The 14,854-nt window shown below is 46.4% G+C and overlaps 1 protein-coding gene across 3 annotated transcripts in view; it reads right to left on the bottom strand.

The window, feature by feature from the left end:
* Window positions 1–14,854, bottom strand: part of LOC135011624 (17-beta-hydroxysteroid dehydrogenase type 6-like) — a 142,672-nt gene that overhangs the window by 15,122 nt on the left and 112,696 nt on the right. For all 3 annotated transcript variants that reach the window (XM_063952477.1, XM_063952476.1, XM_063952475.1), the window contains exon 4: window positions 4,569–4,732. In XM_063952477.1, coding sequence (XP_063808547.1) covers window positions 4,569–4,732 — 164 coding nt within the window. The remainder of the gene's footprint in view (window positions 1–4,568; window positions 4,733–14,854) is intronic.

Genomic DNA, 14,854 nt, shown 5'->3' with positions numbered 1-14,854 from the left:
TACTGTGCACCGTTTTATGAATTGGTATGATTTTGTGGCCACACCCCTTCCCCACAAAGCCACGCCACTATGTATTTTTGCGCACGCCTACGGCGCGCACTACCCCTGTTTTGCATGTAGGGGTGGGGCTCCGATGCCGTTTCTTGCACACAGTGCTAAAATGTCTAGCTACGGCACTGTTGCTAGGTATCCATTTCTCTGGCCCTGAGCAGGTCCCCCTCACCAGATCCTCTCCAGGGGTGAGGGGGTGGACTTGGAAGGGATGGGGGGGGGGACGCAAAGCATTTTGTCGCACCTGGGCCCACTGCTCACTAGTTCCGCCACTAGATAGATAGATAGATAGATAGATAGATAGATAGATAGATAGAATAGTTGATACTTATCATCTCTCTGGAGGAAGGGGGTTATCAGTACATGACTACAGCAGCATCACAGTCCCCTGGGCACTGGTCTGACAGTCGGCTTGTGCGGTAATCCGGGTGAGTGCAGCGGCAACCAGACTCTTATGTGTAAAAGCATCGCCGGCAGAGGGTGACGGGACACAGGCGGCGCCACCAGCGGGAGTCGGGACACAGGCGGCGCCACATGCTGGACACAGGTGGCGCCGCCAATGGCAGTGAGTGTGTGTGCAGACTGAAGTCTGGAGATTGCGGCACTGCGGGTGTGTTGCCCGATGGTGCGCCTCAGTGCATTTGCGCTGTTGGCAATGCACCATCGGCACACACCTAGTTACTACCCTGTATATTGGTATGTTGCATGTATCTTATTTGATATTTCAGAAAATAAAGTGTTTTGTTTTTTTAAAGTTTATATTCTTTGCAAACCTATTTTGCATTGCATAAAATAATGTCTATGTTGGTCAATGAGGATATCTAAAATTAACATACAGTTTAGGGATCTATTATTTGGAATGCTTGGAATTTAGATATTTTTCGAATAGAAAAGCTACTGAGCATAAGCCCCTCAGAAGGCCACGTGCCCCTGATGTAATCTATACTAAAGACCACTCCCCTTATCTTCTCACTCACTTCACCCACTACTCCACTTTATCAATTTCATTTTAGTATGTGAGCTCTCCGATAGGGCTATCTTCTCTCTTGTTCTCTCCCTAACACTATCCATGATACAGCAGAGGCGTCACTGGGTGTAATATACCAGCGCACCTCCGGTGCGCTTGCAGCAATATGGGAGAGTGGCCGCAAAAGAAAGGGGGTGTGGCCTCACGGGTCGTCACTCCGGGGGGGTACCCAGCATCTCCGGAGATGCAGGGATTTACTGGGCTGCCCCCGGAGACTGTTTGCAGCGCTGTCGGCTGTCATTGCGGAGGAGCCCACAGATTGGTGTCACCCCTTCTAGGCATCACACCCGGGTGCCGGACGCACCCCCGCACCCAGCTTGTGATGCCACTGGATACCGTACCCAGTGCTCCTTGTCTTTTATCTCCTTCCCAGCAGATTCTGATACAATTAGCTTAACCATATGATGGGTACAGGGTCACTGGGAACTCTTTTATTCCATCCTCCCTTGTGACTCACTCCTCCTAAAAGCTACAAGGACCTGTCCTACCCATTCCTTACTACTTGTCTCTCCCTCTCCATTGTTTTACAATGTCTTGTGTTCATACTATGTATATATGTAATGGTTAGCTGTTATGTACTTTATGTACTGTCTTATAGGCTTTTAGATTTATCTCAGGGCAGGTTCTGGGCACAGATAACCTAGGCACTTGTCTAGGGCATCCTAGCTTGAGAGGCTTTACCCAGGAGCAGTGTTATGAATCTCACTGTGTTTGCCAAATAATTTAACAAAAAGGGAGGTAATCTGCGCACTGGGGTGGTTTTACTGTATGGGATGTGCTGCTAGTCAAAAGGGTGTCCTTGCCCTTTGGTTCAATATGGATATCTGGTTTTCACCTGACTGCGCTCATCCCCTACAGTTTGAGTACTCGTGAAATGATGCAAATGGATACTTATATAAAGGTGTGTTTTACTTTCACATGTATCAAATATGACACTCAATATAATGAAACAGTGCAGATAATATTGTGGAACATGAAAAAGGTGGTAATCACAATGTGTGCTCCACGGGGAGCACCTTTTTAATTCAGTCCTTTAATCACTCAAATTGGTGATTAAATCCTTTAGGTTCTTGGCGTGTGTGTTCTGACACAAAGGCCAATGGGCTGGAAAAAATATATATATGTAATGATTAAATCTGGCTGTGTTGCTTTAAAACTCAAATATAGATTTTCCAGTGGAAATGTCTCTAGTCCTGACCGGACTGTGTGGGCTTTAAAAATCTGTCTTTAGTAATTAGATTCATATAGTTGCAGAGGACGGCGTCCCGTACCTCTGCGTGTGGCAGTCAGGTATTCGTGCACTATCGTTGCGGCCGTACTTGTAAGATGTACAGGTGCGGGGGGCAGCGGGAACCTCCTGGCGGCTCCGGACAGACTCGTCCCTCAGCTCGCGCACCCGCTCTCCGGTTCGTCCTGTTAGGGATCTCCCCGTGTGCCTGCGCCGCTCGCTGGGTTGGTCGTGTTCGCGTGGGGGGGAGCTCAGCCGCAGGATCTAAACAGAGCCTGTGGCAGTGTTGCACCTCCCCACAACGGAGTGCTAAGAGACATCAAACCATTGGAGGACAGGAGAGTGCTGTGAGACCCTCGGACCTACGGCGCAGACATCGGTAAGCAGTACAGACGGACGGGCAGCAGGAGGACCACACAGGTGAGTACTCCGTTGTGGGGAGGTGCAACACTGCCACAGGCTTTGTTTAGATCCTGTGGCTGAGCTCCCCCCCACGCGAACACGACCAACCCAGCGAGCGTCGCAGGCACACGGGGAGATCCCTAACAGGACGAACCGGAGAGCGGGTGCGCGAGCTGAGGGACGAGTCTGTCCGGAGCCGCCAGGAGGTTCCCGCTGCCCCCCGCACCTGTACATCTTACAAGTATGGCCGCAACGATAGTGCACGAATACCTGACTTCCACACGCAGAGGTACGGGACGCCGTCCTCTGCAACTATATGAATCTAATTACTAAAGACAGATTTTTAAAGCCCACACAGTCCGGTCAGGACTAGAGACATTTCCACTGGAAAATCTATATTTGAGTTTTAAAGCAACACAGCCAGATTTAATCATTACATATATATATTTTTTCCAGCCCATTGGCCTTTGTGTCAGAACACACACGCCAAGAACCTAAAGGATTTAATCACCAATTTGAGTGATTAAAGGACTGAATTAAAAAGGTGCTCCCCGTGGAGCACACATTGTGATTACCACCTTTTTCATGTTCCACAATATTATCTGCACTGTTTCATTATATTGAGTGTCATATTTGATACATGTGAAAGTAAAACACACCTTTATATAAGTATCCATTTGCATCATTTCACGAGTACTCAAACTGTAGGGGATGAGCGCAGTCAGGTGAAACCAGATATCCGTGTTTGCCAAATAGTATATGCTTGATGCCACTATCAAACTTGCAGTGTCACGGTATCAGGGTGATAGGTCAACAGCGAAAAGGTTGACAAATAATAGGTCAACACCAAATGGTCGATATGCATATGGTCAACGTGTTCAAAAGAGTGACATGCTCTAAAGGGCAACAGGACAATGGTCGACACATGAAAAAGTCGACATGATTTTTTTTTTATTTTTTTTTTTATAGGTCTTTTTCATACTTTACCATCCACGTGGACTACAACTGGAAAAGGTAACCTTGCACGAAGTATGGCGAGCAAAGCGATCCATGCCAGGGGATGCAGTGTACTAACTTGCAACAGTATCTTTTCGCAAAAAAAAAACCCATTAATATGCCATGTCAGAGGAGGTTTCACTTGCAGATGGGAGGCACCCACACTGCTCTGCTCCGTGCGTGATGTAATGTCATGATGTCACATCACAAAATGAGAGGCGGAGCCCAAGGCAGCCTTGTGCAGGATGCAGTCGCAGGTATCAGAGGATTGAAGGTAAGAGCTTTGTGACGGGAGAAGGTGGGGGGGCTGTCTGAGATTCGTGGAAGGGGGCTGACTCAGAACAGGAGGGGCGTTGCCTGAGATCTAGGAAAGTTTTATAATGGGATGATTATGTAAATGATGTACTATTTTCAATTCACTGGGCTTGCCCCCAGCGTGACTAAAAACAGGACTACAGATACTTTTGGGCTCTGTGCCGTTGACTGGTTGGTCAGCCCTGTAGACATTGCCCACCTTCTGATTGTCGACACATTGATCCATAACCTGTGTTTTTTTGGTGTTTGTTTTTGTGATGTACTGAACTAACTGACTAAGAACATTATAGCATTAAATTGTATGTGTTACACAAGTATTACACATCTCTCTATTTATAGCTGTTGCAAACCTGTGATGACATTACACATGCAAAGCTCTAGATTTTACACTATTGTGCAGTGTTAAAAAGGACTCCTTAATGACAAAAAAAACTGCATAAAAGTTGTTAACCTTCAAATGCTATTAATCTAAACACATGTAGTTTCTGTAATAATACAGGTAAAGCTTTGTCATTTCAGAAACTGTAGTTAACTAGAAAATGCACTCACACTTCTCATAGTATGCCAGTCCATAGCTCCTGCGGATTTCCTCTGGAAGTCGTGTCCAGGTATTTTTCAAGTTCTCTTTCATTAGCTTGGCGTCTGTCATCTGCGTCATGAAGAAGCCTGGTTCTATGATACAGACCTTCACACCAAAGCGGGCCAATTCACGGCTATAAAATATCGAAACAGTAAAAGGTATACGTTAAGAATGTAGTCATTCCTACAAATACTTAGATTTGGCATGGAAGTTCATTTTAGAAGGAAGAAAACAGTACCAGCTGAATGGGTAAGTTAGATGATTTTTATGTGGCCCCACTTAGTAGCCTTAGATATAGGAGGTACTTCAGACCTGATCATTCCTCTGTGAATTTGTAGAGGTTTGCTATCAGATAATCACCACAATGACAGAGTGAAAACCGAAGCGAGTCATGCAAGAGGACACTGTGCACTAATTGGGGTTCCCGGTCACTCTACGGAGAAAACGACACCACAAAAATAAAAAAACTCATGTCAACCTAGAGACCACGTTGACTTAGAAACCATGTCGACCTACTTACTGTCGACCAATAGTGGTCAACCTAGACACTGTTGACCTAAATTTGTTCGACCCTATGATCCACACCCCAATAGGGATGTATTGAGCATTTAATTATGCTAAACAGACATGATTTAATAAAATAATAAAGTACAGGAGGCAGTCAGCTGTTAGAACCGACGTAGGTTTTGCATCAGAGCTTTTACGAGGTAGTAGCAATGTGGAGTTCCACTCATAGGGGGACATGTACTAAGCAGTGATAAAAGTGGAGAAGTGAGCAATTGGAGAAGTTGCCCATGGCAACCAATCAGCATTGATGTAACATTTATAATTTGCATACTATAAAACTATACAGCGCAGCTGATTGGGTGCCATGGGCAACTCCTCAACTGGCTCACTTCTCCACTTGTATCACTGCTTAGCACATATCCCCCTTTATGTGCTTCAGCGGATGAAGTAACAGCAAAAAGCCATCTAATGCTACTCAATGAGCCATAACAGGGAGATGAGGAGGAATGCACCTTACTCCAGTGCAGTGGAGAATAATTTCTGTGTCTTGCAAGGCACTGAAACCCTTCAAAGTAGTCATCTTGAAGTGAGTTCAGACACTGCCAGCTTGAGTCAGGTGATTCACCTAAGCAGACTTTTGGAAAAGCAGAAGATGATGCAACGAAGCGATTTCGCTAAGTTTATTGGTCTTTTATATCATGGGGCAGATGTATTAAGCCTGAAGAATTGATAAAGCAGTGAAAATGAAATAAGTGGAAGTATATGACACACCAGTCAATCAGCTCCTAACTGTCATTTTTCAAACCCGTATTAATTGGCTGATGCGTTATCACCTTCCACTTATCACTTCTTTATCACTGATTTATCACTTCTCCAGGCTTAATACATCTGCCCCATGTCCTTTATTCACTTCACCAGGATCCAAGGGTTGCCAATCTCTTGAAATCGGATCTCTATATTTTAACGACCTTACTTGTTCCTAGGTTCAATGGCCACAGATCTTAAGAGATTCAAAGAGCTCCTAATGAGCAAGTTGCCATCTGAAGCGACACGTGATACGAAGACAAAGTTTCGCCAGCAGCTGGTGTTGCTAGGAAAAAACCTGAGCTTTCCCAAGAGACGCACCGGTGATGCAAAAGCGTCAACAACACAACATTTTGACATCTGGTCAGGTCTAAAAATATTGCCCAAAATCAGTGACATCTCTACTGTGACTCCATCTGATACAGTCAACATCCAAAGAATGGTGGAGAATTATTTTTATGACACCGTACAAATAGGCATGTCAGAGAGTTCCTTTGAGTACTGAGAGGAAACAATGGCAAGTTGGAGGCCCTTGAACAAACTGGCTTTGCATTACCTAAGCGGCCCAACCTTCAGTGTGTATTCTGAAAGAGTTTTCAGCACAGCCGGGAACCTTGTTAGTGACCAGCGTAAAAGACTACTTGTGAAGTTTCTTTCTATAAATAGAGGTTAAGCTATATTATATTTGTAAGTGCTGATAAAAGAATCACTTGCAGGTGGTAAGTTGGAACTAATGTGCATTGCTGGCATGTAACACAGTGCACTCTCACACAGTACCCCACCACTCCCCAGTAAATTACACAGTTCACAGTGGAATAGAGACAGTCCAGAAACTGGTAGAGAGACAGGCTAGCCACAATGAAAAAGATACACATTTGGTACAATAATTAGGACTTAAAATATAAAATTCTAGCTGAAACACAGGTTTTTAGGAGCCTATTTTATTAAGCCCAAAAGCAGTCAATGCTCAAGAAAATGGCTGTGTTCAGGGGATGATGAATTTTTCAACATCAAGGCAATGTAACAAGAAGATTTCAAAGCTATACAGTATGCCCTGTTTCCCTTTTTATGGAAAGCGCTTTATGGGAACTGTAGATGTAGCATATCTAGACTTTAGTAAGGCATTTGACACTGTCCCACATCGCAGACTGCTAAATAAACTTGAAAGCATGGGGGTGGATTATAAAACAGTTAAATGGATAAGAACCTGGCTGCAGGATAGGAAATAGAGAGTTGTAGTAAATGGAGTGCAATCTGTGGAGGGAACTGTTACCAGTGGAGTACCCCACGGATCTGTACTTGGACCAGTTCTCTTTAATATCTTTGTTGGTGACATTGCAAATGGTATTGAAGGGAAAGTATGCTTTTTTGCAGATGATATAAAGATATGCAACAGGGTAGACACACCAGGAGGGGTAAAACAAATGATTGCTGACTTAGCTAGGCTTGAGAAATGGTCAAGAACGTGGCAACTACAGTTTAATGCTAAAAAATGCGAAATCATGCACTTGGGTCTCAAAAACCCAAAGGCTAAATATAGTATCAAGGGTACTATAATGGAAACTACTGAGGAGGAAAGGGATTTAGGAGTCACTATTTAAAGTGACTTAAAGGCAGTGAAGCAATGCAACAAAGCAACGAGAAAGGCAAGTCAGATGCTTGGTTGCATAGGGAGAGTTATCAGTAGCAGGAAAAAAATAAGAATTTACTTACCGATAATTCTATTTCTCATAGTCCGTAGTGGATGCTGGGGACTCCGTAAGGACCATGGGGAATAGCGGCTCCGCAGGAGACTGGGCACATCTAAAGAAAGCTTTAGGACTATCTGGTGTGCACTGGCTCCTCCCCCTATGACCCTCCTCCAAGCCTCAGTTAGGATACTGTGCCCGGACGAGCGTACACAATAAGGAAGGATTTTGAATCCCGGGTAAGACTCATACCAGCCACACCAATCACACCGTATAACCTGTGATCTGAACCCAGTTAACAGCATGATAACAGAGGAGCCTCTGAAAGATGGCGCACAACAATAATAACCCGATTTTTGTAACAATAACTATGTACAAGTATTGCAGACAATCCGCACTTGGGATGGGCGCCCAGCATCCACTACGGACTATGAGAAATAGAATTATCGGTAAGTAAATTCTTATTTTCTCTAACGTCCTAAGTGGATGCTGGGGACTCCGTAAGGACCATGGGGATTATACCAAAGCTCCCAAACGGGCGGGAGAGTGCGGATGACTCTGCAGCACCAAATGAGAGAACTCCAGGTCCTCCTCAGCCAGGATATCAATTTTGTAGAATTTTACAAACGTATTTGCTCCTGACCAAGTAGCTGCTCGGCAAAGTTGTAAAGCCGAGACCCCTCGGGCAGCCGCCCAAGATGAGCCCACCTTCCTTGTGGAGTGGGCATTTACAGATTTTTGGCTGTGGCAGGCCTGCCACAGAATGTGCAAGCTGAATTGTACTACAAATCCAACGAGCAATAGTCTGCTTAGAAGCAGGAGCACCCAGCTTGTTGGGTGCACACAGGATAAACAGCGAGTCAGATTTCCTGACTCCAGCCGTCCTGGAAACATATATTTTCAGGGCACTGACAACGTCTAGCAACTTGGAGGCCTCCAAGTCCCTAGTAACCGCAGGCACCACCAATAGGTTGGTTCAGGTGAGACGCTGAAACCACCTTGGGGAGAAACTGAGGACGAGTCCTCAATTCCGCCCTGTCCGAATGGAAAACCAGATAAGGGCTTTTTCAGGATAAAGCCGCCAATTCTGACACGCGCCTGGCCCAGGCCAGGGCCAACAGCATGACCACTTTCCATGTGAGATATTTTAACTCCACAGATTTAAGTGGTTCAAACCAATGTGACTTTTGGAACCCAAAACTACATTGAGATCCCAAAGTGCCACTGGAGGCACAAAAGGAGGCTGTATATGCAGTACCCCTTTTACAAACGTCTGAACTTCAGGGACTGAAGCTAGTTCTTTTTGGAAGAAAATTGACAGGGCCGAAATTTGAACCTTAATGGACCCCAATTTCAGGCCCATAGACACTCCTGTTTGCAGGAAATGTAGGAATCGACCCAGTTGAATTTCCTCCGTCGGGCCTTACTGGCCTCGCACCACGCAACATATTTTCGCCAATTGCGGTGATAATGTTTTTGCGGTTACATCCTTCCTGGCTTTGATCAGGATAGGGATGACTTCATCCGGAATGCCTTTTTTCCTTCAGGATCCGGCGTTCAACCGCCATGCCGTCAAACGCAGCCGCGGTAAGTCTTGGAACAGACAGGGTCCTTGCTGGAGCAGGTCCCTTCTTAGAGGTAGAGGCCACGGATCCTCCGTGAGCATCTCTTGAAGTTCCGGTTACCAAGTCCTTCTTGGCCAATCCGGAACCACGAATATAGTGCTTACTCCTCTCCATCTTATCAATCTCAGTACCTTGGGTATGAGAGGCAGAGGAGGGAACACATACCCTGACTGGTACACCCACGGTGTTACCAGAGCGTCTACAGCTTATTGCCTGAGGGTCCCTGGACCTGGCGCAATACCTGTCGAGTTTTTAATCATGTGGAAGACTTCTGGGTGAAGTCCCCACTCTCCCGGGTGGAGGTCGTGCTGAGGAAGTCTGCTTCCCAGTTGTCCACTCCCGGAATGAATACTGCTGACAGTGCTATCACATGATTTTCCGCCCAGCGAAGAATCCTTGCAGCTTCTGCCATTGCCCTCCTGCTTCTTGTGCCACCCTGTCTGTTTACGTGGGTGACTGCCGTGATGTTGTCCGACTGGATCAACACCGGCTGACCTTGAAGCAGAGGTCTTGCTAAGCTTAGAGCATTGTAAATGTCCCTTAGCTTCAGGATATTTATGTGAAGTGATGTCTCCAGGCTTGACCATAAGCCCTGGATATTCCTTCCCTGTGTGTCTGCTCCCCAGCCTCGCAGGCTGGCATCCGTGGTCACCAGGACCCAGTCCTGAATGCCTAATCTGTGGCCCTCTAGAAGATGAGCACTCTGCAACCACCACAGGAGGGACACCCTTGTCCTTGGTGACAGGGTTATCTGCTGATGCATCTGAAGATGCGATCCGGACCATTTGTCCAGCAGGTCCCACTGGAAAGTTCTTGCGTGGAATCTGCCGAATGGGATTGCTTCGTAGGAAGCCACCATTTTACCCAGAACCCTTGTGCATTGATGCACTGAGACTTGGCTCGGTTTTAGGAGGTTCCTGACTAGCTCGGATAACTCCCTGGCTTTCTCCTCCGGGAGAAACACCTTTTTCTGGACTGTGTCCAGGATCATCCCTAGGAACAGAAGACACGTCGTCGGAACCAGGTGCGATTTTGGAATCTTGAGAATCCAATCGTGCTGCCGCAACACTACCTGAGATAGTGCTACACCGACCTCCAACTGTTCCCTGGATCTTACCCTTATCAGGGAATTGTCCAAGGAAGGGATAACTAAAATTCACTTCCTTCGAAGGAATATCATAATTTCGGCCATTACCTTGGTAAAGACCCGGGGTGCCGTGTACCATCCATACGGCAGCGTCTGAACTGATAGTGACAGTTCTGTACCATAAACCTGAGGTACCCTTGGTGAGAAGGGTAAATTTTGACATGAAGGTAAGCATCCTTGATGTCCCGAGACATCATGTAGTCCCCTTCTTCCAGGTTCGCAATCACTGCTCTGAGTGACTCAATCTTGAATTTGAACCTCTGTACGTAAGTGTTCAAAGATTTTAGATTTAGAATCGGTCTCACCGAGCCGTCCGGCTTCGGTACCACAACAGTGTGGAATAATACCCCGTTCCCTGTTGCAGGAGGGGTATCTTGATTATCACCTGCTGAGAATACAGCTTGTGAATGGCTTCCAAAACTGTCTCCCTGTCAGAAGGAGACATCGGTAAAGCCGACTTTAGGAAACGGCGAGGGGGAGACGTCACGAATTCTAATTTGTACCCCTGAGATATCACCTGAAGGATCCAGGGGTCTACTTGCGAGTGAGCCCACTGCGCGCTGAAATTCATTGAGACGGGCCCCCCACCGTGCCTGATTCTGCTTGTAAAGCCCCAGCGTATACTGAGGGCTTGGCAGAGGGTTTCTGTTCCTGGGAACTGGCTGATTTATGCAGCCTTTTTCCTCTCCCTCTGTCACGGGGCAGAAATGAGGAACCTTTTGCCCGCTTGTCCACGAAAAGACTGCGCCTGATAATACGGCGTCTTCTCATGTTGAGAGGCGACCTGGGGTACAAACGTGGAATTCCCAGCTGTTGCCGTGGCCACCAGGTCTGAAAGACCGACCCCAAATAACTCCTCCCTTAATAAAGCAATACTTCCAAATGCCGTTTGGAATACGCATCACCTGACCACTGACGTGTCCATAACCCTCTACTGGTAGAAATGGACAACGCGCTTAGACTTGATGCCAGTCGGCAAATATTCCACTGTGCATCACACATATATAGAAATGCATCTTTTAAATGCTCTATAGGCAAAAATATACTGTCCCTATCTAGGGTATCAATATTTTCAGTCAGGGAATCCGACCACGCCAACCCAGCACTGCACATCCAGGCTGAGGCGATTGCTGGTCGCAGTATAACACCAGTATGTGTGTAAATACCTTTTAGGATACCCTCCTGCTTTCTATCAGCAGGATCCTTAAGGGCGGCCATCTCAGGCGAAGGTAGAGCCCTTACAAGCGTGTGAGCGCTTTATCCCCCCTAGGGGGTGTTTCCCAACGCACCCTAACCTCTGGCGGGAAAGGATATAATGCCAATAACATTTTAGAAATTATCCGTAGTTATCGGGGGAAACCCACGCATCATCACACACCTCATTTAATTTCTCAGATTCAGGAAAACTACAGGTAGTTTTTCCTCACCGAACATAATACCCCTTTTTTTGGTGGTACTCGTATTATCAGAAATGTGTAAAACATTTTTCATTGCCTCAATCATGTAACGTGTGGCCCTACTGGAAGTCACATTCGTCTCTTCACCGTCGACACTGGAGTCAGTATCCGTGTCGGCGTCTATATCTGCCATCTGAGGTAACGGGCGCTTTAGAGCCCCTGACAGCCTATGAGACGTCTGGACAGGCACAAGCTGAGTAGCCGGCTGTCTCATGTCAACCACTGTCTTTTATACAGAGCTGACACTGTCACGTAATTCCTTCCAACAGTTCATCCACTCAGGTGTCGACCCCCTAGGGGGTGACATCACTATTACAGGCAATCTTCTCCGTCTCCACATCATTTTTCTCCTCATACATGTCGACACAAAAGTACCGACATACAGCACACACACAGGGAATGCTCTGATAGAGGACAGGACCCCACTAGCCCTTTGGGGAGACAGAGGGAGAGTTTGCCAGCACACACCAGAGCGCTATATATATACAGGGATAACCTTATATAAGTGTTTTTCCCCTTATAGCTGCTGTATCTTTAATACTGCGCGTAATTAGTGCCCCCCGTCTCTTTTTTTAACCCTTTCTGTAGTGTAGTGACTGCAGGGGAGAGCCAGGGAGCTTCCCTCCAACGGAGCTGTGAGGGAAAATGGCGCCAGTGTGCTGAGGAGATAGCTCCGCCCCTTTTTCGCTGACTTTTCTCCTGCTTTTTTATGGATTCTGGCAGGGGTTAAATGCATCCATATAGCCCAGGAGCTATATGTGATGCATTTTTTTTGCCATCCAAGGTGTTTTTATTGCGTCTCAGGGCGCCCCCCCCAGCGCCCTGCACCCTCAGTGACCGAAGTGTGAAGTGTGCTGAGAGCAATAGCGCACAGCTGCAGTGCTGTGCGCTACCTTGTTGAAGACAGGACGTCTTCTGCCGCCGATTTTCCGGACCTCTTCTGCCTTCTGGCTCTGTAAGGGGGCCTGCGGCGCGGCTCTGGGACCCATCCAAGCTGGGCCTGTGATCGTCCCTCTGGAGCTAATGTCCAGTAGCCTAAGAAGCCCAATCCACTCTGCACGCAGGTGAGTTCGCTTCTTCTCCCCTTAGTCCCTCGATGCAGTGAGCCTGTTGCCAGCAGGTCACACTGAAAATAAAAAACCTAATCTAAAACTTTCACTAAGAAGCTCAGGAGAGCCCCTAGTGTGCACCCTTCTCGTTCGGGCACAGAGATCTAACTGAGGCTTGGAGGAGGGTCATAGGGGGAGGAGCCAGTGCACACCAGATAGTCCTAAAGCTTTCTTTAGATGTGCCCAGTCTCCTGCGGAGCCGCTATTCCCCATGGTCCTTACGGAGTCCCCAGCATCCACTTAGGACGTTAGAGAAAGAAGTAATAATTCCACTGTATAGGTCATTGGTACGGCCTCATCTGGAATACTGTGTCCAGTTACTGTGTCCAGTTCAGGGTTTTAACAAAGTTTAGGAGGGAAACATTCTTCAAAGGAAGAGAAGTATTAGAACTCGAGGACATACACAAACTAGAAGGAGGCAGATTCAGGAGAAATTTAAGGAAGAATTACTTCACAGAAAGGGTAGTGGATAAGTGGAATAGCCTCCCATCAGAGGTGGTAGAGGCTAAGACTGTTGAGCAATTTAAACATGCTTGGGATAGGCATATGAATATCTTTAAAAATAATTAAGGCTCAAAAAGGTTTGAGATTACCTAAGGATAAAAAAAGGGGCAGACTAGACGGGCCAAGTGGTTCTTATCTGCCGTCAAATTCTATGTTTCTATGTTTCTATCAGGACTGTGAAAAAGCCTCACTTACCAAGTTCTAAAAACCAGATACAGGTACACTACCAGTTATCTGGTAACTGATGGTCCGGCACCTCTTTTAATCTGGACACATCAGGGGCAAGGGGTGTGAGCCTGCTGGGGGAAGGGGGAGAGAATTTAAGGCTGTGGGGTAAAGTTAGGCTGTAGGAGGGAGTCAGGCTGTGGGAGGTTTAGGTGCCGTGTGTGTGTGTGGGGGGGGGTGAGGGTGGGGGGGGGGATTAGGCTGTGAGAGGGCTCAGTTTGGTTGTGGAAGGCAGTCAGTCTGTGGGAGATTTAGTAGTAGGCGGTGAGGGGCAGGAGGGCAAGGGGGAGGGATGCCGCTGTATGTACTAACGATAATCTGCCAAAATGGATAATCCAGCACGGTGCTGGAACCAAGGGTGCTGGTTTATCAGTGGTGTACCTGTAATTAAACAGAGACTTTGACTAGATATTTTGTAGCAAGTAAAATATAGCCTGAACCAAACAATAATTTCTCCAATAAATTGTCCAGCTTTCTGAAGCAACATCTGTGTGGCCGCAGTGGAACAGCACAATAGACTTTTGTTCTTTTAGTTCATTTGATCTCTTGGTTACCTCAAAAACATAAATGAACCACTTTGATGGTGCACATCAGTGGGTCAAATAATATACAACAAGTAATCAATCCAATGTACTGCATACCCTCTTTTGGTCTGGATTAGGCCAATATAATTGCATGAAATGTGGGGATATTGTTATCATCAGTACTTTCTTCTAGCTTCTTTAGCACATTAATACTTCCCTCCGGTTTTAAACCTTGTTTCTTCTATCCTTTATTCCTCACCGTGTCTTCTCTTTCCATTCTAAGACTTTCACCTCTGTACCTGTTTCTCCTCCATATGATACCCATCTCTCCTCTCCTTCCTCAGCGAGCTCCCTTTGGTTTCAGTAGTGCTGAATAGTTGTGTGTGGAATTTAAGCTCTGTCGTGACATGCCACCTTTGCCAGACCAGTGACAGCATTTGCTCCCAGCATAAATTGTGTGTGGTGGAGATTTGAAACTGCTGCATATTGCTAGTGATTTTCTCTTCCAAACCTCAAGATATACTATAGTAATCCTGCAATTTGGATGGTCAAAGTCAAACCAATGGCTATGTGTGTCAATTTAGAAATCTCTAAATTGCATGCGGCTTAAGCCAAACTGCATGTGGTTTATGAAATACCGCTGTCATCCTAGGGGGAAACTTTGG

This window comes from Pseudophryne corroboree, chromosome 2, assembly GCF_028390025.1.
Source record: "Pseudophryne corroboree isolate aPseCor3 chromosome 2, aPseCor3.hap2, whole genome shotgun sequence".
NCBI lineage: Eukaryota > Metazoa > Chordata > Amphibia > Anura > Myobatrachidae > Pseudophryne > Pseudophryne corroboree.
Note: the sequence above shows the minus strand (reverse complement) of the source record. Positions and strands in the feature narration are given on the sequence as shown.